The sequence below is a fragment of the Muntiacus reevesi genome, chromosome 5, assembly GCF_963930625.1.
Source record: "Muntiacus reevesi chromosome 5, mMunRee1.1, whole genome shotgun sequence".
In the NCBI taxonomy this organism is placed as follows: Eukaryota; Metazoa; Chordata; class Mammalia; order Artiodactyla; family Cervidae; genus Muntiacus; species Muntiacus reevesi.
In genome coordinates, this window is record NC_089253.1 from 8,555,763 (window position 1) to 8,579,750 (window position 23,988).

Here is a 23,988-nt window from a genome sequence, read left to right on the forward strand (position 1 = left end):
TAGATCTAGATTTCCAACTACTATTATTTTCCTGAAAACTTCGTGACAAACTTTAACATTTCCTCTAGTACAAGTCTGCTGGTGATGAATTCTTTCAGCTTTTCTATGTCTGAAAAAGTCTTTACTTTGTATGTACCACCACCTGCAAGGAAAACTGAAGCACATATTGCCTTCACAAGGCAAACAGTGTATTTAACTAGGTATATAAAGACTAGTTGTGATGAAATCTCATGCCTAAAGAAAAATGGCACCCTTTTTTCCTTTGGCCTAATTGATCCTGTAGTGGTCCTTCAAGCCACTTGGAGCAGAATACCTACTAGACTCAATGTCAACCTCCAACCCCAAAAACTCTAGGATGAATTATCAAATTATTCAAATAGAAATACAGGACAAAGAAACACATGACAAAATTCTCTCCTAAAGTACCAACAAACCTATGTTCAAATGAACTACCAGAATATGATATTTTCTCACATTCCAAGCCACTCTGTCCTTTTAGCAGAAAGTATCGAATCTAAATATACATCTTCTCAGCTTTTATCCACACACATCCAGAGAAATTCATAAAACAGTCATGTACAAAGATTGTTATCACCATATTGACTGTGACACTGAGGAGTTGGAAGTAATCTGGATGTCCATCACTGGAAGAATGAACAAGTAAAATGCACTAGATGAACCAGATGGTGTTAATGGTGCACAATTCTCGTTTGTGGTATGTGATTTACATCGCAATAAAGCTATTACAAGGCGTATACAGAGGATCCAGGGATGAACATTCTGGCACACTTCGTAGCAGTCAGAGCAATACACTGGAAGGACATAAAGGAACACACACTGGTCTCAAAAGCACAGAGTCAAGTCAAAGTGAATACAACAATATGGATAGACCTGCAAATGCGTGCATGCTAAGTCACTTCAGTCACGTCTGGCTCTTTGCAACCCTATCGACCAGAGTCCACCAGGCTCCCCCGTCCATAGGGTGCTCCAGGCAAGAATGCCGCAGTGGGTTACCAGGCCCTCCTCCAAGGGATCTAACACCGCATTAAATTGCTCAATAAAAGAAAATAAGAGGGAGTCCCTAGTAATTCCCCTTTTCATGCTCACAAGTCCTCCTCTATGTCTGCCTTTCTGATCCAGTGGGCCATGACAACTTTCAAGAATCTATTCACCTTGGATAGCAAAGTATCTCATCTTCTACCAAACGAAGATAAGAGCTCAAGATGGCCCAAATGTTATACTGGGCACCAAAAGCACTTTCTTCAATGTGATTTAAAAAATCAGAGTAAGAATAGAGAGGAAAATATCATCCCTAATTCTGATACTCATAAGAAACCATCCAACAAAGGAATCTACTAGCTCAGGAGCTCAGTTGAGAACAGATCTACTTACTCTTTTGTTTACCTTCCTTTGAAAAAACAAGGTCATTTGGTTGGCTTAAAGAACTTGGGTCTCAAAGTTAACGGAAGGGAGCAAGGAAAGAAGAAGAATAGGTATTATTAATAAGTTCACCACCTTAGAAGAAAAGGGTCATTCTCTCTCATCTTTGCCATTTTCTAGACTATTTGCTCCCAATCTCCATCCATTCAATAACTATTCATTGAGCACATATTATATTCTAAACACTGTAGGCACGAGGGATGTCAGTGAACAAGCAGGAATTCTTGCTGCTAAGCAGCTATATATCATGCGGGGAAAATGAAGCAAACAAATAAGAAAATTTCTAAATTTTAAATTTTTAAATTTCATTTACTCATAAGAGCCATGAAAAAAAAAAGGTTTCAAGTTAGAGAGGTGAGGGGAAGCTGCTTTAACCGTAACAGTAAAGACTCTTTCAGGATGTAACAATAGGTTAAGAAGCATACAAGGAGAAGATGCTAGCCAAGAAAACTTTAGGGAAATAGATTTCCAAGCCCCCACTCCTGTCCCCCCAAAGTGCTACAGCGATAAAGGACTAACAAGCACTGAATACTCTACGGACAAAAACAATCCGGTGTAAAGAACAAGAGCAGATAAAGTCAGAGAGATGCCAGCTTTGTGAGGTGTTTGTACTGTACACAGGCTGCAGTGAGAAGCGGGAAGGGAAGGTTTTTCTGAGTTTTAAGATCAAGAAGCTCTAATTTGTATTTCCAATGACTCTAACTGCTATGTGGAAAACAGACTGTATAAGAAGACAGGAGTGGGAAGATGTAAACGAATGAGGCTATTCAGGCAGCTGAGGTGAGAGAGTTTAGGCTCAGACTCCAGTTATAACTGTGTAGGGAATGAGTCATTGTAAGATGCAGGGTATATTTTCTAAGGAGAATAAGATTTTGCAAAGTACTGGACCAAGAGTATAAGATGAAGAAAAGAGTTATAACGCATAAGTTTCTGGCCTAAGCAACTAGATGGATGGTTGATGTCTTTTGATACAAAAGGAAGGCTTAGGGGAGCAATTTGAAAGAGTATTTATAATTGCTTTTTGAATTTAATACTTTCAGTTTACTTTTTTTTCATGTTCATCTATCAAATTTCTCCAACTAGTTTACAATCCACTTTGTATTTCTTTTGTATCCTCACGTGCCTAGCATAGCTGATACATAATAAATACCTGCTGAATCTAATTAAATTGAAGTAGCCTTACAAGAAAACATATGAGTCAACATTTTCAAACCGTATGTTTGAAAAATCAAATACAGATGTTTTAATCAAAGACACTGCATGTTTAAAATTAAAAAACAAGTGCTAGAGACAAGCCTGTAGATATATGTTTACAATTTTAAAATGTATGCATTGCTGAATGCTTGGTGGCACAAAGGAAATTGCAGGGAGAAGCTTTCAAAAGACTTACACAGAAAGATTGGTAAACGTCATAAATTATAGTTAAACAAAACAGAAATGAACTATTCTTGACGTCACACCCTAAATAACTGTTAGCAGCAAATTATAAGTTTTGAAAAACTGGAATCCTCAGTCATCATCACAACCAATGTAATAAAAGGAACTCATGTAAATGCTAACTTTTATGCGTTCTCTTTTAAATCAAACTGTAACAAAGCTGAATCCGAGCAGCTGGTGTTCTTGTTGCATAATTGGTTCTGGCATATTACCTTCACAAAAACACTTCCATCATTTTATAGACATATCTTGGGCAAGAGCCAGAGAATATATTCAATTCTTTTTTGTATATCCTCTATACACCTGCCCTTTAACAACTAATTCTCTATCAACTCTAAAAACCTAGTAGAAAAAACTATACAATTTTTAAAATTTTACATTTTTCTTTCCAAAATTTTCTAACATAGAACTTAAAGACTTTCACATGGGTATTAATTAAACTGCATTAAACTGTAAGACTTCATAATTTTTAAAACTGTTAGTTAAATTATAATTTATGACATTTATAGCTAAGGTACAAATCACTTAGGTTCAATAACTGAGAATTATCCGGGCTTACTGACAGATATTACAAATAATAAGAACAGTCCAATAGAATATCTCTTTATAAAAGCAAAAGCATTAATAGAGATGTCCCTTATTTAGAATATATAGTTCTTCACCCGCTCCCTACAACAATTAACATAACACAGTTCATAAACACAACTAGTAAGACTTATATTCACAGCTACACAGTTTAAACACTGTACTGTTTTCTGCTTCGAGACAACTATCAATACTAAAAAACAAAGATGAGGTTTTACATCTCTCCCCTAGTAAAGTATAAGGTCCTCAGAATCAGGAACTATACCTTGTTTATTTGGGTAGCCCCAATTTTACCAATTATGTCTAACAGTAGAAACTCAACAAATGTTGCTTATTCTTTTTCCTTTGTTCCTAAATTTTGACCTCAATTTAGCAATCCTTGGAAAGGCAAGAATTTTGTCTTATGATCACCAGTGACACGTCTTGAAGATACAGCTACCTCCAATTCCTCTCCTTTCTTCAATATTCAGCTCCCATGCAATTCATAAAACCTTCTTGGGGACTTTCCTGGAGGTCCAGTGGCTAGGACTCCAGGCTCCTAGGGTGCTCGGGTTCAATCTCTAGTCAGGGAGCTAGATCTCACATGCAGCAACAAAGACCTACTGCAGCCAAATAAATAACATAAAATGTTGTTGTTGTTGTTCAGTTGCTCAATAATGTCCAACTCTTTGCGACCCCATGGACTGCAGCATGCCAGGCCTCTCTGTCCTCCACCATCTCCTGGAGCTTGCTCAAACACATGTCCATTGAGTCGGTGATGCCATCCAATCATCTTGTCCTCTGTTGTCCCCTTCTCCTCCTGCCTTCAATCTTTCCCAGCATCAGGGTCTTTTCTAATAAGTTGGCTCTTCGCATCAGGTGGCCAAAGTATTGGAGTTTCAGCTTCAGCATCAGTCCTTCCAATGAATGTTCAGGGTTGATTTCCTTTAGGATTGACTGTTTGGATCTCCTTGCAGTCCAAAGGACTCTCAAGAGTCTTCTCCAATACCACAGTTCAAAAGCATCAATTCTTCAGTGCTCAGCTTTCTATATGGTCCAACTTTCACATCCATACATGACTGCTGGAAAAATTATAGCTCTGACTAGATGGACCTTTGTCAGCAAAGTAATGTCTCTGCTTTTTAATATGCTGTCTAAGTTGGTCATAGCTTTTCTTCCAAGGAGCAAGTGTCTTTTAATTTTGTGGCTTGAGTCACCATCTGCAGTGATTTTGGAGCCCAAGAAAATAAAGTCTGTCACTGTTTCCATTGTTTCCCATCTATTTGCCATGAAGTGATGGGACTGGATGCCATGATCTTAGTTTTTTTGAATGTTGAGTTTTAAGCCAGCTTTTTTCACTCTCTTCTTTCACCTTCAAGAGGCTCTTTAGTTATTATTCACTTTCTGCCATAAGAGTGGTGTCGTCTGCATATCTGAGGTTATTGATATTTCTCTCAGCAACCTTGATTCCAACTTGTGTTTCATCCTGCCTGGCATTTCATGTGATATACTCTGCATATAAGTTAATTAAGCAGGGTGCAATATACAGCCTTGACATACTCCTTTCCCAATCTGGAACCAATCTGTTGTTCCATGTCTGGTTCTAACTGTTCCTTCTTGATCTTCTTACAGGTTTGTCAGGAGGCAGGTAAGGTGGTCTGGTAATCCCATCTCCAAGAATTTTCCACAATATGTTGTGATCCACACAGTCAAAGGCTTTAGCATAGCCAATGAAGCAGAAGTAGATATTTTTCTGGGATTCTCTTGCTTTTTCTATGATCCAACTGATGCTGGTAATTTGATGTCTGGTTCTTCCGCCTTTTCTAAATCCAGCTTGAACAACTGGGAGTTCTCAGTTCACATACTATTGAAGTCTAAGTTGGAGAATTTTGAGCATTACTTTGTTAGCATGTGAAATGAGTGCAATTGCGTGTTAGTCTGAACATTCTTTGGCATAGCCCTTCTTTGCGACTGGAATGAAAACTGACCTTTTCTAGCCCTGTAGCCACTGCTGAGTTTTCCAAATTTGCTAGCATATTGAGTGCAGCATTTTCACAGCATCATCTTTTAGAATTTGAAATAGCTCAGCTGGAATTCCATCCCCTCCACTAGCTTTGTTTGTAGTGATGCTTCCTAAGGCCCACCTGACTTCACAATCCAAGACGCCTGGCTCTAAGCGAGTGATCACACCATCGTGGCTACCTGTGGTTACCAGGACCCTGTCACAGGGACAGGGGCTCTGGCCGCCGCAGACCTGGGAGGCGAGGCATGTGGCTAAGTCCTCTTGGAGGAGGTCACCATTAGCTCCACTACAGAGCTGCCAGGCAGACTACCCATAAACTATAAACTTTAAAAAAAGTAAAATAAAACCTTCTCATTTCCCCAGCACAAAGCTAACTCCCTTTCCTAAAGTTCTTAAAACCGTACTGTCTAACCACATAGTTGACGATGAATAAACTATCATTTTAATTATTTTTTTACAGCTTGCAGGTCAATCCCAGTTCTTTTTTTTAAAAACGTTTTATTTTGTATTGGGGTCTAGCCAATTAACAAACAATGTTGTGATAGTTTCAGGCAAACAGGGAAGGGATTCAGCCACATATATACATGCGTCCATTCTCCCCCAAATTCCTCTCCCATCCAGGCTGCCACATAACATTGAGCAGAGTTCCATGTGATATACAGCAGGCCCTTGTTGTTTATCCATTTTAAATAGAGCAATACATTAACATTTTAAATCCAGATCTAGATAAACCTTACTGCCTCAACTAAACTATTTTCAAGAGCAGAATAATGACTTATGTATTTTTTGGTATTTGTTTAGTCACTGTATCGTGTCTGCCCCTTTTGCAATCCCATGGACTATAGTCCTCCAGGCTCCTCTGTTCATGGAATGTCCTAGGCAAGAATACTGGAATGGGTTGCCATTTCCTTCTCCAGGGGATCTTCCTAACCCAGGGATCGAACCTGCATCTCCAGCATTGGCAGGCAGATTCTTTACCACTGAGCTACCAGGGAAGACCTTAGTGACTTATACTTCTGTCCAAATACACAGGAAAAGTGCTTTGCAATATATGTTCATTGATAAAAATAAAGACAAAGATGACAAAGATAACATGAAGCCAGTTTTCCATATTTTTCTCAGATATTCATTCAAAGGCATGGCAACGTCTTTGAAATTTTCCGGTCAAAATAATTAAGGAATGGATAACTGTCACAGCCAAAACTAACAAAATGATATTATTACTAATCAAACAGTAATTTATTGTCACCCAACATTTTTGTGGGTATATGTGTATATGTACAAAACCAACTCAGTGTAATGAGAGTATAGCCAAGAGTTAGGTGAAAAGGTACGATGACGCTCTCCAGAGAATGGTTACTTAATACTATGAGCCACCAATACCATATGGCATAGTGACAAAAGACGTCACATAACAATACACCCCCAATTTTTTATTGGGTATATATTGTGTAATGTGAATGTGCATCTATTTATGTAGGGACATTGGAAGAAAGGGAAGGGGATAAAATAACAAACACTAAAATGTTAGCAATTACTACATGGTGAAACTACAGATAACTTTTACTTTCTTTTTTGTGTTTTTCTCTACTTTCTAATTCAGAAACACATACCTAACAATTAATAACTTTCTTAAAATAAAAGGTACCAACATTTAGAAATTTTGTCATTGATGTTAAAATAAGCCAACAATCTCAACTCAGTCTAGTGAGCAATATAATAGAGTTCTAGAACTTAGTTATTTCTTAGGGATAAATTCAGGCTCTGAAAATATTTCTTATCTATTCCACACTAATCACCCTCTTACTTAAATAATAGTTACACAGCAATAGTATAAATAAAAGGCTCTATTTAGAGGAAGGGGAAATGAAGATGAAAGAGGATGAAGATACTAAGACTATCATTAGTATCCCAAATATATCATGTACAAATTTCTTTGAACACGTCATCAAAAGTCCATGTGTGAGGCTTTGATCTCATTAAATTTTTAAATTACAGACCTTGGCTGACAAAAGATAAAAGACCAATCTATATTTTGCACTTTCTGAAAAGCTTTTCTAATACTGAAATTTATTAATCTAGACATAATAGGTACAAATCTACTTAACAGACAAATGTTATTCCCCACACACAAAAAGTTTCACATTTAGAAAGAACTAGAGATTCAAATGTTTATTCTAGATTGCAAATGCTATCAAAACAACATAGTACAGCCCCTCTGGAAAACAGTTTATCAGTTTCTTTAAAATCTAACTATTCAACTACCATACAACCTGGCAACTGCATTCCAGGGCGTTTATCCCAGAGGAATAAGAACTCCTGTTTACACATAAACTTGCATGTGAATATTTATAGCATCTTTATTTGTAATAGCCAAAATGTGGAAGCAAGCCAGATGTTCTTCAATAGGTGAACCGTTAAATAAACTAGAACATCCATACCATGGTATACTTACTCGGCAATAAAAAGGAATGAACTACTGGTATGCCCAACAACTTGAATCAATCTCCAGAAAACGGCTAATGACAAAAAATATGTAATTTTTTTGTATATTTTTTGTATATTTTTATAAATATAATTCTATTTATAAAACATTCCTGAAATGACTATAGAAACCAAAGAATTATAGAGATAAAGAATAAATCAGTGGTTACCAGAGGTTGGGCAATAGGAGGGAAAGGTCAGAGGTAAGTACTGGGTTGGCCAAAAAGTTTGTTCAGGTTTTTCTGTAACATTTTAGGAAAAACTCAAACTTTTTAGCCAACCCAATAAATGTAGCTACAAAACAGCAACATGAAGAAAATATTCTCTATCTTGACTATAATAAATATCAATGCAAATATCCTACTTTTGATCTACTATAGTTTTGTAAGATACTACTATTAAGGGAAACTATGTAGAGAGTACATGAGATCTATTATTTCTTACAACTGTATAGGAATCTATGATTATTTCAAAATAAAAAGTTAATCTTAAAAAAACAGTATTTTTAGGGCATCTTCCAATATTGATTATATCAATATCATTGATTATATATTAATCAAAATCAAATATCTTCTCTCCAGTAATTTCTAGTCTAAACCAGGGAACACAAAAAGTTTGTGGAAATTTACTTAGAATTTAAGAAAAGTATATAAATACATATAGTATTTGGGTATTAAAGTATGACCATGTGAGCATATAAAAAAGCATGTTCACAACTAAAAGGAAAACAAACGAATTAAAACTCAAATCCATTCCGGGTATGCAGATGCAGTATTTTTAAGCTCTTTACAAAATAAGAAAGGAAAGCAGCACCTAGAACAGTTTAGTGCTGCTATTATGGTCTCCATAGCACCCTGTAATTCATCTTTCAGTCCTTTTCAAACATTATTATTTCTACTGTGACTTTTCCACTAGACAGCAAACCCCATAAACACAAAGACTGTCTTCATCTTGCCTTCTAGCACATAGCACAGTAACTTACACAGAGCAAAAATCAAATATTTCAAAACTGAAATAAGTTGCTAAATGCAACCCTGAACTACAGTCTCCTCTGTTACAGAACTCAAAAACCTATCCTTAGGTAAACAAATAATTATTTATCTTTCCTTAGTTGAATTTTTCAATGTTGCCTACAATTTCTGTAAAACAACTTTAAAAGCTTTTAATACACATATGCTTTTAAAATATGAGCTTGACAATGAAATTCATATAACCTGAATATATATCTACTGGAAAGAGTATTAATACAACATTAATTTCAATTCTAAAAACTTAAGAAATTTTTTAGAAGCCTAGACTATCATATTATTAAATATATTCAGTATTCAAAAATAGAATCGATGCTATTTTGAAACCCAGGAAAACTGCACATCATAAAAGCTTATCCTTAAATCATTCTTCCCATAAGAAGTTAGCAATAGAAGCAGAGTATGAAATGAAATTAAAGATACATAGAGAAAGGATACAGATATAGATATGCACACTACCAAATATGAAGACCTAAGCTTAAAAGAAAAAAGAATCATGAAGAACACAGGGCAGTGAATCAATTATCCTCCTGAAATAAGTACAATTCAGTCATATAATTTAATAGGAATAAACCAGAGAGCATCAAAGCTATTTTAAACATTTAAGTCTATCCTTTAAAACAAAGACAGACAACATTCTCAAATTTAAATACGTTTCCTTTTTTTAAGGAAATTTTATTCAAAAAACAAAAAAGGTTAAAAAAAAAAGGGGGGCATGGGTAAACCTCAAAAGCAAAAAAAAAAAAATTTACTTACCAAGTTGGCCATATAAATTGTGAGCAGCCCTCTCCTGCAAATAATTTTAAGAAGAGAGAGAGTGAGACTAAACACAAATTTGACTTAATAATCACTTCACCATTTTTTTTAGAAATGGACCAAACCAATTATCAGGAGTGGTGGGAAAGGAGTATATTATGCAGAATTAAGCTGTTAGCACTGTAGTAGTTGGCTGTATAAATCAATTCTACAAGTCATTCTGTTTGGCAGTCATTAAATATTCTGTTTAGTGCTTGTTAATTAAAATTCTTTAAAATTACTATTGCCTGGGACTTCTCTGGTAGTCTACTGGTAGAATCCATCTTCCAACACGGGCAACGTGGGTTCCATCCCTGGTCAGGGGACTAACGTCCCACCTGCTGCAGGGCAACTGAGCCCACACACCATGACTACTGAGCCCACACGCCACAGCTAGAGAGCCCACACGCTGCAACAAAAACCCAGCACAGCCAAAATCTTCAAAGAATTAGAAACATAAACTCAAAGCTCTAACATTTCCTAAAAAAAAAAAAAAATTACTATTGACTAGTAATTGCTAATTAGACCTATTGTAAAGATCATATATCTAACATAATAAACTAACACAGTGGTAAATACATGTCAATTACATCTCAATTTTTAAAATTACTGACTTTATTATTTATTACTAGGAAGAGAGGTACAATTTGCTATTAGTTTACCTTTATGTTACAGAATTCTAAACTTAATGAAGAATCCTAGCAAATTCATCTTGCCAAGAAGTCAAGGCCATAACAATTGCAACTAAATGCAAATTTATTGTTAAAAAATCAGGTCTTCTATCATTTTACACATAACGCAACTGTTCATTAGACATTGTTACAAATCACACTAAATCACCTTGCTTTAATTTCATTGTTAAGTGAAAAGTCAGGTACTAAGTGAACTTTTTAACATCAAAGGACAAATAAAAGCTCTGTGAACACTTGTTTTATAGAAAAACTACATATTTACTAAATGCATAATCAGTCTTACTTAAAGAGAATTCACCTAGAAACTCAAAGATAAGGACAATTTTAAACCCTTATAACTTTAACTTAGAACACTGCACATGAGACCATAAATGATGCACATCTCTCTAATAAAGAAGTCTTTAATACTTAAAGCACTCCAGGGCAGGGCTCAAATAAACTCTGAAAATCATAGAAATATATCTGAGTTTCAATAATGAACATTTTTAGTACTCAAAGAAACAATTACTTTATAACATAAAAAAGTAAGAATATCAAATCACTTTCATTTAAATATCATGCTAGATCTTGATATTAACATCATCAATCTTCTTGACGTCAGATCCAGTCATACAAAACCTTGATTGTTCATCACTTAAAATGGCTTAACAGGATTTTCAATTTACTAAAGCCATAGGGAGGCAGTATGATGTAACTGAATAATGCTACAGCAAAGTTAAGAAATCAGGGTTCCAGTTAACTTCCTCTGGTACTCTAGTTTTGTCATTAAAATGAGGGAACTAGTTATCTAACTTATATTTTTAAATATAAAAACTATTTTTAAAAAACTTACATTTATCACTAATATATAAAACATAACATTGGGTCCATCCTGGTTGAAAGGAGGCAGCGCCCTAAGCATAGCCACTGGGCCATGCCCCCAGCAATGTCCCTCTTCAGCAGGTCCTAATGTACCTTAGCAGAACAACAGAATTCCACTGCTCCTCTAAAAATGAATTTCAAAATCAGTGATAAGATGATTTATAAGGTCCCTTTTAGGTCTTCTTTTCTATGATTTATACATACCAATTGAAATTGTTCTTACCAATCCTTACCAATCTTTAGTTCCTACCAAATTCTAAATAAAGATGTTCTAACAGTACTTAATTTAAATAAATCATATCAAGAAAAATTAGGATAACATCATCATCTAAGAGTCACACATACATGGAAAAGCTAAATGCTTCTCGAGAAATTTACCTGTTCTTATCAATTGCTGATTACATATGAACAAAAAAATAGTATTCTTCATTACAAAACCAAAGTAAAGATATTTCTGTAATTTCAGTGGTAATGCCTGAAAATACATTTCACTATGGAGTGAAATTAAAAGACGCTTGCTCCTTGGAAGAAAAGCTATAACAAACTAGACAATGTGTTAAAAAGCAGAGACATTACTTTGCCAACAAAGGTTCATCTAGTCAAAGCTACAGTTTTTCCAGCAGTCATGTATGGATGTGACAGTTGGACTTATAGAAGGCTAAGCACCTAAGAACCGATGCTTTTGAGCTGTGGTGGAGAAAACGCTTGAGAGTCCCTTAGACTGCAAGGAGATCCAATCAGTCAACCCTAAAGGAAATCAGTCCTGAATGTTCATTGGAAGGACTGATGATAAAGCTGAAGCTCCAATACTTTGGCCACCTAATGTGAAGAGCTGATTCATTAGAAAAGACCCTCATGCTGAGAAAGATTGAAGGCAGGAAGAGAAGGGGATGACAGAAGATGAGATGGTTAGATGGCATCAACGATGAGATGGACATGAGTTTGAGCAAGCTCCGGGAGACAGTGAAGGACCAGGAAGCCTAGCGTGCTGCAGTCCATGGGGTCGCAAAGAGTCAGACACAAGGGAGTGACTGAACAACAACAATGAAGTGAACTAATATATGATGCTATCTTCAAAAACATTTGTTCCACTAATTTCATTCTGTCTCTGATAATAACAGTAACCCAACTCTAGAATCATCACTAGCTTCCATCTATAACTGTTTATCTTTACTGAGCAAAGATGATCTCGTTTAATCATTAAATTTTCACAGACCTGCAACAGTACCTGGCATCTAACAGACACTAAACAAATGGTAGAATTACTAAGCAAAGTGTTACTAGGAATCCAGTCATATAAGAAGGAATACGTTATAGACATATATTGTAGAAATATAACCACGAAAGACAACCACTAGACAGAGGGAGAACTGACTAATGACACTAATTTATTAGCAAGCAAAAACATGATCCATTTGGATAAAATTTAATAATTTACACAGTATAATTAATACTTTGAAATCAGACTTTATCCTCTCAGCAGTTACACAAAATATAAAGCAGACACTATCATCCTTACTCTATTAAAAACCAAGAATCAGAGAAGTGGTTTATTCAAAAATATGAAGGCAGCAGAAAGCAAGTTGTTCTGACTCAAGTTTCACATTCTTTCCAAGGTACTGCTTCTACAGTAGAAAATCTTTACTGTTATCTTTCAGTCCTAAACTTCACTGATTTGTTTAATATGGTATCCCAGCAGGCTTCTGCGCAGCGAGGGTAAAGAAAGCCTTGACACAGTCTATCTATCAGTAAAAAGCCGAGGATGTATTGTTATTAGGGTGCTTGAGACTAGGTCTCAAGCTTCAATCTGTTGTTGTTAGTTGCTCAGTCGTGTCCGACACTTTGCGACCCATAAACTGTAGTCCGGCAGGCTCCTCTGTCCATGAGATTTCCCAGGCAAGGATACTGCATCGTTTGCCATTTCCTTCTCCAGGGGATCTTCCTGATCCAGGGATCCAACCCACATCTCCTGCACTGGCAGGCAGATTCTTTACCACTGAGCCACCTGGGAAGCCCCAAGTTTCAATTCACCATTTCCAGATAATGAGGAAGATCACCTCCTCCTCAGCTTTATCTGAGCTCCAACCCAAAGCTAACAGCTTCAAGAATGAGAGGACGGTATTTTATTTGGCAGGTTAGAATATCAGAACAGTAATTTATTATATCACTTCTCCAGAGGTGGTCAGTATTACAGGAAATGGATAAGTTGATTAAATACCATTTTATTATTTAACACTTGACTGTATCTAGCCTAAGTCTGAAGACAAACAAGTCACGCCCTTCCTAGTGAGTAAATTCTCTCTGGAAACCAAGTTACACATTAAAACACTGCTACAACAGTGACAGGGAGGTGGGGAGATGTCAGTTAGAAAAAAAGTGGGCCTAGAGAAGGGCTGGGGCCAAGGAGGACAATAACTTTTTAAACTTCACAGGAGGCTCTGATACACAAATACTTCCATTCTTCTAATCTAATCACTAGATTAGAAGACTGGTGAAACTCGATGAATAAGCAGCCTAAAGTTAGTTAAGTATTTCTTTCAACCACAGTTAAGCTTTATTTTTTTTTTTTTTGATGGGGAAAGGAGGTAAGTCTTTTAAACTTCCATTAAAAATGTAAATGGGTGTGTACATCAAGGGGTACTATCTAAAAAAGTATTAAGAACCACTGTTGTTAAGAACTGTGCAATCAGAGCATCACTATTCCTTATGGGGAAATATTAAAATAATTAAATTTTCTTAACATCTCAGTAGCATAAAAGGTATCCTCACATTCTACTGAAATTTCAAGGATTATCTTCTAATGACATTATTTTGTCTAATTAGATGGACAATAATGATTTTTTTATTTTCTGGAAACTTTGGTGTAAATATTCTTTAGTTAACTTTCTCAAACTTCTGAATGACACTGTATATAACACATTTCATAACTAAGGTCACTAGGGAATACAGTAGGAATAGTGTAACTTCTAAATATTTATATATACATATAAAATATGCCTGTGTTCAATGGATAAGGAGAAATTAGAGATTAAAGAAAGACAAAGTGAATGTTCCTAAACACTGTAAGTTTACCAAGAGATTTTATTTAATCACTTCAGAAAGTCTTTCAAAATAAAATAGAATTTCATTTGTCAAAATATTTCAGAACAGTATAAAATACTTCTTTAAGGTACAGGAATGGGTAAGACAAACTTCTAGTCCAGAAAAAGAGTTCATAATTATATTCTATGGTATACAGTGGATAATAGAGAGGTAAGCTTTTCAGAAGACTACAAGGTAATCTCATTTTCTTCCTGTGAACATGACACTGAAATCTGAAGATACCAAGAATTTACAGGCCAGTTTATAGGTATTCTTTTACCCACATAGTACATAGCTGATTCCTTTTGGTCACATCTGCTTAGGAGTTTCATAATTACAACAGTGTAACTTAACAACTTAAACCATGAATATGCTTAGAATAAATACCCAATTTTGATACTTTAATCCATGTCCTTCTTTGAGCACCCTGCAGTTTTAACTTATCTAAACTAATACTAAATATCAAAGCAAACCCACAACTACTCTACAAAACAAAATCCATCAGAACAACTTCTTTCTGAACCACAAACAAAGGACTTCCTAGAAAGAGAAAGAGAAGACTAGTTCTTAACAGCCCACCTAGGGATAAACTAGATGTTACCAAAGCTTCCTGCTGAGTTACTAAGATCACAGTTCTTCGTGGCACAAATTTTTTAAGCAACCCTGGAAACAACTTCAAAGCTTTCGCAGAACACCATAATGATGCGATTAAGATTTAAGTAAGCTGCCCTCTTAGAAGGTGTTAGGAACTAGCTGGCAAAGCATGTTTAATTCTGTAGATGGAAGGAGACTGAGAAAGATGGAGAGATGGATGGCTGGGTGGATGGATGAATAAAAGGATGGATGAGTTGGCGAGAGGGAGAAAAAAGTGATGAAATAAATTTAAACCAATATAGATGAAAACATATTCATGAATATAGTTAGATTATCACTTATATATCTATACCTAAATATATACACACACACATATACATCCATCATATGTATGTGTGTATATATATAACCATGTTGTATGTTTATACATCATTAAATGCTTTTTTTTAAAAAGTGATTATACAATTGAGTACAAAGCATATAACTTTACTAAAGATTTCATTATTGAATAGAGCTTCAGAGATTAAAAAATTTAAATTATCACAATTTGCTAATTTGGAAAAAACTGCTAATCCTCCACATTCTTTTTCTTCTATCCTTTCTAATATATTACTGATACTTACTTTTAAAAGGATGAACTAACAACTGATCAATTAATTTAAAATCTGGTTCAAAACTGATTCCTTAAAGGTTGCTATTTCCCAACTTCTAACCTCAGACTCCCTATTCTGAGCTTTGAGACTCTAATCTCCAACAGCTTCAATAATCACCTACAGGAGGAAACCTCCGATTTTATTTATATAACTACCATGCTTTTCCTGAATCTAAACTCACACTTCAAGCTGCCTACTGGCCACCTCCAACAACATATCATTGACTTTCTTTGGGAACTAAAGGCATAATTATAAATTCCTCTTCCTTAAATGCTATAATATTAATATGTTTCATTTGGGGCTAGATGTAATAATTTTAAAATACACTTATCTTCAACCTTTGTAAATTACTTACATAAAACATAGACAAGCAAATTTTTTAGCTTTATTTCTTTATAAGTTGTTTTATAGTATATCTTAGTTTTAAAAAGTCTGGGAGATAACTTTCTACCAGATTCTACTCAGTAATCTGAGTAGATTACTCAAGCATCTTGATGTTTAATAAAATCTTAAGAAAAATTTGTTGCTAATTAAAAAATGTTTTCAAAGCAAGTAAGACCATTGTTAAATTTTGCACAATTCCAGATAAGCAGAGACTAGACTTTCTTAAAGTAAGATACACTATGCAACTTATAAAGAAACAAAGCTAAAAGATTTGCTTTTCTATGTTTTATTGTTAAAGCCAAAAATGTTGTTTAAACCTGCATTTTAAAAAGTAAGTCACTAGCTTCTGAACAATACTATAAAATTTAATTTTAAAGTTTTTAATTAGACCCCAAACCATTTGTGCTTGATGTACATATATACACACAATGCTTTAAAAAAAAAGAAGAATAAGAACTTAGAGCTATTTCCAGGTTTTTTAATTGCATCATCTAATAAAGAACAGAACTAAATCAACACCTGTCACAAAAAGTTCAACTACTAAACAATAAGATAAGGATCATTTTTTCTTCAGAAACCATGGGATAATACTCATAAAGAAGTTAAAATTCTAGAGAGAGAGAAGTCACTCAGTCAAGTCTGACTATTTGTGACCCCATGGACTGTAGCCTACCAGGCTCCTCCATCCATGCAATTTTTCAGGCAAGAGCACTGAAGTGGGTTGCCATTTTCTTCTCCAGGGGATCTTCCTGACCCAGGGATAGAACTCAGGTCTCCTGCATTGCAAGCAGACACTTTACAGTCTGAGCCACCAGGGAAGCCTCAAATTCTAATCAGCCTCTAATTCTAATCTAAACAGAGTAAACCCACTCCAACTAATATTTAGAACAAGTCATAATCTAGGGCAAATTTTCTATGAATCCCTAGTGTCTGTGAATAAAATACTAGTGCAATAGCTCACTTAAATAAATAAAAACAGAAAGCTTAAAAAACAGTTTACTATCAAATATAAAAGGAGAATAGGAAATAAACTACTTCCAGGAAACCTCTTTATGCCTTAAGGAGTTATAGCTTTTAATGTCAATAACACAATTTTATTTTGGTACTATCATGGTGTTTAAATAAATGATGCTCTTCAAAAAAAGTTTGACTTTTTGGAAAAACTTAAAAAGAAATAAATACATAAAAATGGAATTCTTAAAAAAAAAAATTCTTCTTCCAGTTTACAGTTTACATGTAAGGAGCCTGGAAGTGATCACTTAGCCCTAAAACCAAGTAAAAAACTGAAAAAACGGAAAAGTCAACTTCCACAAGAGAAGTAAGGTCACACTGTGAACTGCTGCCCCCTGAACTGCAGAAACTGCAAGCAGATACAGAGAATAAGCCTGTAACAGAGCACAAACTCACAAGCTGAAGCCTCTGAGGGAAGGAGAGTCAGAAGAGGCCAATCTGCACTGTAGCCGATATACAGCAGGAGGTTCACTGTGGGAGTCAGGATAAACAGAGGGAGGCACAGTCTGGGACGTAAAAATTCCCCAGGTATTGGTCTCAAAGGGGCCCCATACTTCTGTGAGTCTTACCTCCAGGAGCTTGACTGTAACATCTTATAGAAAAACCTGAATGAACGTTTTTGCCAATCCAATAGATAAAACGTTCAATTAAAACCACAAAAGGCAGAATAAGACTGGAAGATAAAAATCAGAACAAAGAACAAAGGCAACAAAGAAAAAACAGTAACAAATATGGTAGAAATCAATCCAACTATATCAATAATCACTTTGCTAGCTATGTGTATGCTCAGTCATGTCTGACTCTGCAACCCCACTGACTACAGACTGCCTGTCTCCTTTGTCCATGGAATCTTCCAGGCAAGAATATTCGAGTGGGTTGCCATTTCATACTTCAGGGGATCTTCCTGACCTAGGGATCCAACCCACGTCTCTGAAGTCTCCTGCATTGGCAGGTGGATTCTTTGTCACTGCACCAATTACTCTGAATGACAGTTAAAAGGTTGTCAAAGCTGATCTAAAACATAACCCAATTATATGTCAAATACAAGAAACCTACTTTAGGTATATATATACATAGAGATTAAAGTAAATAAGCATGAAGAAATGCCCCACAACAAACATATATCATCAAGGAAATGCAAATTAAAACAACAATGAGATACTACCACAAACATATTAGGAAGGCCAAAATTCAGATACTACTAAATGCTGGTGAAGACATCGAACAACAGGATCAGTGAGGATACAAAATGGCCCAGACCCTCTGGAAGACAGTAGGCAGTTTCATACAAAATTAAACAAACTCTTAGTACATGATCCAGCAATCACAACCCTTAGTAGTCATCCAAAGGAGTTTAAAATTTATGTCTACATAAAAACCTGCACCTGAAGGTTTACAGTAGCTTTATCCATAATTACCAAAACTTGGAAGCCATCAAGATGTCTGTCAGTAGGTCAATGGATAAATAAACCGGTACATCCAGACCACAGAATATTACTCAGTTCCAAAAAGAAATGACCCCACTCACAACTATGGATAGATCAACTAAACAAAAAATCAACAAGGAAACACAAACCTTAAATGATACAATGGACCAGCTAGACCTAATTGATATCTATAGGACATTTCACCCCAAAACAATCAACTTCACCTTTTTCTCAAGTGCACACGGAACCTTCTCCAGAATAGATCACATCCTGGGCCATAAATCTGGTCTTGGAAAATTCAAAAAAATTGAAATTATTCCAGTCATCTTTTCTGACCACAGTGCAGTAAGATTAGATCTCAATTACAGGAAAAAAATTGTTAAAAATTTCAACATGTGGAGGCTAAATAACACGCTTCTGAATAACCAACAAATCATAGAAGAAATCAAAAAAGAAATCAAAGTATGTATAGAAATAAACGAAAATGAAAACACAACAACCCAAAACCTATGGGACACTGTAAAAGCAGTGCTAAGGGGAAGGTTCATAGCATTACAGGCGCACATCAAGAAACAAGAAAAAAGCCAAATAAATAACCTAACTCTACACCTAAAGCAATTAGAGAAGGAAGAAATGAAGAACCCCAGGGTTAGCAGAAGGAAAGAAATCTTAAAAATTAGGGCAGAAATAAATGCAAACGAAACTAAAGAGACCATAGCAAAAACCAACAAAGCTAAAAGCTGGTTTTTTGAAAAAATAAACAAAATTGACAAACCATTAGCAAGACTCATTAAGAAACAAAGAGAGAAGAACCAAATTAACAAAATAAGAAATGAAAAGGGTGAGATCACAACAGACAACACTGAAATACAAAGGATCATAAGAGACTACTACCAGCAGCTCTATGCCAATAAAATGGACAACTTGGATGAAATGGAAAAATTCTTAGAAAAGTATAACTTTCCAAAACTGAACCAGGAAGAAATAGAAGATCTTAACAGAGCCATCACAAGCAAGGAAATCGAAACTGTAATCAGAAATCTTCCAGCAAACAAAAGCCCAGGACCAGATGGCTTCACAGCTGAATTCTACCAAAAATTTAGAGAAGAGCTAACACCTATCTTACTCAAACTCTTCCAGAAAATTGCAGAAGAAGGTAAACTTCCAAACTCATTCTATGAGGCCACCATCACCCTAATTCCAAAACCAGACAAAGATGCCACAAAAAAAGAAAACTACAGGCCAATATCACTGATGAACATAGATGCAAAAATCCTTAACAAAATTCTAGCAAACAGAATCCAACAACATATTAAAAAAATCATACACCATGACCAAGTGGGCTTTATCCCAGGAATGCAAGGATTCTTTAATATCCGCAAATCAATCAACGTAATACACCACATTAACAAATTGAAAGATAAAAACCATATGATTATCTCAATAGATGCAGAGAAAGCCTTTGACAAATTCAACACTCATTTATGATTAAAACTCTCCAGAAAGCAGGAATAGAAGGAACATACCTCAACATAATAAAAGCTATATATGACAAACCCACAGCAAGCATCACCCTCAATGGTGAAAAATTGAAAGCATTTCCTCTGAAATCAGGAACAAGACAAAGATGCCCACTCTCACCACTACTATTCAACATAGTGTTGGAAGTTTTGGCCACAGCAATCAGAGCAGAAAAAGATATAAAAGGAATCCAGATAGGAAAAGAAGAAGTGAAACTCTCGCTGTTTGCAGATGACATGATCCTCTACATAGAAAACCCTAAAGACTCTTCCAGAAAATTACTAGAGCTAATTAATGAATATAGTAAAGTTGCAGGATATAAAATTAACACACAGAAATCCCTTGCATTCCTATACACTAACAATGAAAAAACAGAAAGAGACATTAAGGAAACAATACCATTCACCATTGCAACAAAAAGAATAAAATACTTAGGAGTATATCTACCTAAAGAAACAAAAGACCTATACATAGAAAACTATAAAACACTGATGAAAGAAATCAAAGAGGACACAAACAGATGGAGAAACATACCGTGTTCATGGATTGGAAGAATCAATATTGTCAAAATGGCTATTCTACCCAAAGCAATCTATAGATTCAATGCAATCCCTATCAAGCTACCAACGGTATTTTTCACAGAACTAGAACAAATAATTTCACAATTTGTATGGAAATACAAAAAACCTCGAATAGCCAAAGTAATCTTGAGAAAGAAGAACGGAACTGGAGGAATCAACCTGCCTGACTTCAGACTCTACTACAAAGCCACAGTCATCAAGACAGTATGGTACTGGCACAAAGACAGAAATATAGATCAATGGAACAGAATAGAAAGCCCAGAGATAAATCCACGAACCTATGGACACCTCATCTTTGACAAAGGAGGCAAGGATATACAATGGAAAAAAGACAATCTCTTTAACAAGTGGTGCTGGGAAAACTGGTCAACCACTTGTAAAAGAATGAAACTAGAACACTTCCTAACACCATACACAAAAATAAACTCAAAATGGATTAAAGATCTAAATGTAAGACGAGAAACTATAAAACTCCTAGAGGAGAACATAGGCAAAACACTCTCCGACATAAATCACAGCAAGATCTTCTATGACCCACCTCCCAGAATATTGGAAATAAAAGCAAAAATAAACAAATGGGACCTAATGAAAATTAAAAGCTTTTGCACAACAAAGGAAACTATAAGTAAGGTGAAAAGACAGCCCTCAGATTGGGAGAAAATAATAACAAATGAGGAAACAGACAAAGGATTAATCTCAAAAATATACAAGCAACTCCTGAAGCTCAATTCCAGAAAAATAAACGACCCAATCAAAAAATGGGCCAAAGAACTAAACAGACATTTCTCCAAAGAAGACATACAGATGGCTAACAAACACATGAAAAGATGCTCAACATCACTCATCATCAGAGAAATGCAAATCAAAACCACAATGAGGTACCATTACACGCCAGTCAGGATGGCTGCTATCCAAAAGTCTACAAGCAATAAATGCTGGAGAGGGTGTGGAGAAAAGGGAACCCTCTTACACTGTTGGTGGGAATGCAAACTAGTACAGCCACTATGGAAAACAGTGTGGAGATTTCTTAAAAAACTGGAAATAGAACTGCCATATGACCCAGCAATACCACTTCTGGGCATACACACTGAGGAATCCAGATCTGAAAGAGACACGTGCACCCCAATGTTCATCGCAGCACTGTTTATAATAGCCAGGACATGGAAGCAACCCAGATGCCCATCAGCAGATGAATGGATAAGGAAGCTGTGGTACATATACACCATGGAATATTACTCAGCCGTTAAAAAGAATTCATTTGAATCGGTTCTAATGAGATGGATGAAACTGGAGCCCATTATACAGAGTGAAGTAAACCAGAAAGATAAAGAACATTACAGTATACTAACACATATATACGGAATTTAGATAGATGGTAGCGATAACCCTATATGCAAAACAGAAAAAGAGACACAGAAGTACAGAACAGACTTTTGAACTCTGGGGGAGAACGTGAGGGTGGGATGTTTTGAAAGAACAGCATGTATATTATCTATGGTGAAACAGACCACCAGCCCAGGTGGGATGCATGAGTCAAGTGCTCGGGCCTGGTGCACTGGGAGGACCCTGAGGAGTCGGGTGGAGAGGGAGGTGGGAGGGGGGATCGGGATGGGGAATACGTGTAACTATATGGCTGATTCATGTCAATGTATGACAAAACCCACTGAAATGTTGTGAAGTGATTGGCCTCCAACTAATAAAATAATATTAAAAAAAAATAAAAAAAAATAAAAAATAAATGACTGAGTACAATCCCAAAATAAATAAATAAATAAATAAATAAAATAAAAGAGTTCAGAAGAAAAAAAAAAAAAAACAAAAAGAAATGACCCATCAAGCCATGAAAAGACATGGAGGAAACTTAACCACATATCATTAAGTAAAAGATGTTAATCTAAAAAACCAACATACTGTATGATTCCAACTATATAACATTCTAGAAAAGATATAACCATGGAGACAGTTAGATTAGTGGTTACTAGGGGTTAAGGGGAGAGAGGGATTAATACACAAGCACAGAGGACTTTTAAGACAGTGAAATTCCTCTGCAAGATCCTATAATAGTCTATATGTGTCCTTATACATTTGTTCAAATCCATAAATGTACAAAACCAAGAACCCTAATGGAAATTATAAATTTGGACTGATAGTGACATGTCTACATATGTGCATTGATTGTAACAAATGTGCCACTCTGTGATATTGATAATTAAGGATGCTGTAAGGGATAGGCTACCCACTCCAGCCCACTTCTTGGGCTCCCCTGGTGGTTCAGGCAGTAAAGAATCCACCTGCAATGTGAGAGACCCAGGTTCGAACCATGGGTTAGGAAGATCCCCTGGAAGAGGGCATGGCAACCCACTCCAGTATTCTTGCTTGGAGAATCCCCATGGACAGAGGAGCCTGGCGGGCTACAGTCCCTGAGGTCACAAAGAGTCAGTCATGGCTGAGCGACTAAGCCACAGCACATCACATCCATGTGCAGAGATCTGGATATATGAAAAATCATTATACTTTCCATATAATTTTGCTTTGAACCTAAATCTCCTGCCCCCAAAATATAGTCATTTTAAAAAGGGAATGGAGAAGAATTTTTTTTAAATAACACATAGTGTCACCATCTAAAAAAAAAAAAAAAAAAAACTCAAATAATGGAAAAGAATGCAGGAAAAGGAACAGAGAAAGAAAAAAAGAAGAAAAATAGTAATAAAACAGTGGATCTAATCTAGACACATCATAATAAATATACCAAATGTTAATGACTAATTAATCTAATTAAAAGAGAAAAATTAGCAAAAATAGATTTAAAACACCAAGACCCAGGGAATTCCTTGGCAGTCGAGTGGTAAGGACTCAGCTTTCACTGCAATGGGCCTGGGTTCGGTACCAAGTCAGGGAAACTACAATCCCCCAAGTCACGTGGCTTGGCCAAAAAATAACTTCTTAATTTTTAAATATAAAGTTTTTAAAAATTAAAAACTAAAAATCCAAGACCTAATTACATGTTATCTACAAAACTCATATTTCAAATACAAAACTAAGGGATTGGAAAGTAACTGGAAAGAAATTCAATACAATGCAAGAAGATGGCTGGAGTGGTTATAGCAATACCAAATAAATAGAATTCAGAGCAAAGGGAATTATCTGAGCTATAGACAAACATCTTATATTGATAACAAGTTCAATTTATCATTGAAGAAATGACAACCATAAATGTGTATACACCAAACTGACAGCATTAAAGTGAGAACCAGACAAATCCAGATCAACAGAATGGAGATTTTAATATCTTTCTCTCAGTAAACAATAAAACTAGACAAAAAATTTAGTAACGATATAGATCAGTAGTTTTCAACAAAGGAGGGATTTATCCCACGGGGATAACTGTATTCATCTCACACACTAGTAACCT

General features: G+C 35.6%; 1 protein-coding gene across 1 annotated transcript in view; it reads right to left on the reverse strand.

Annotated features, from left to right (window-relative positions):
• The window catches only part of TMEM135 (transmembrane protein 135), a 256,954-nt gene that overhangs the window by 188,749 nt on the left and 44,217 nt on the right, over nt 1–23,988 (reverse strand). The window contains exon 4 of the mRNA XM_065936872.1: nt 9,733–9,766. Coding sequence (XP_065792944.1) covers nt 9,733–9,766 — 34 coding nt within the window. The remainder of the gene's footprint in view (nt 1–9,732; nt 9,767–23,988) is intronic.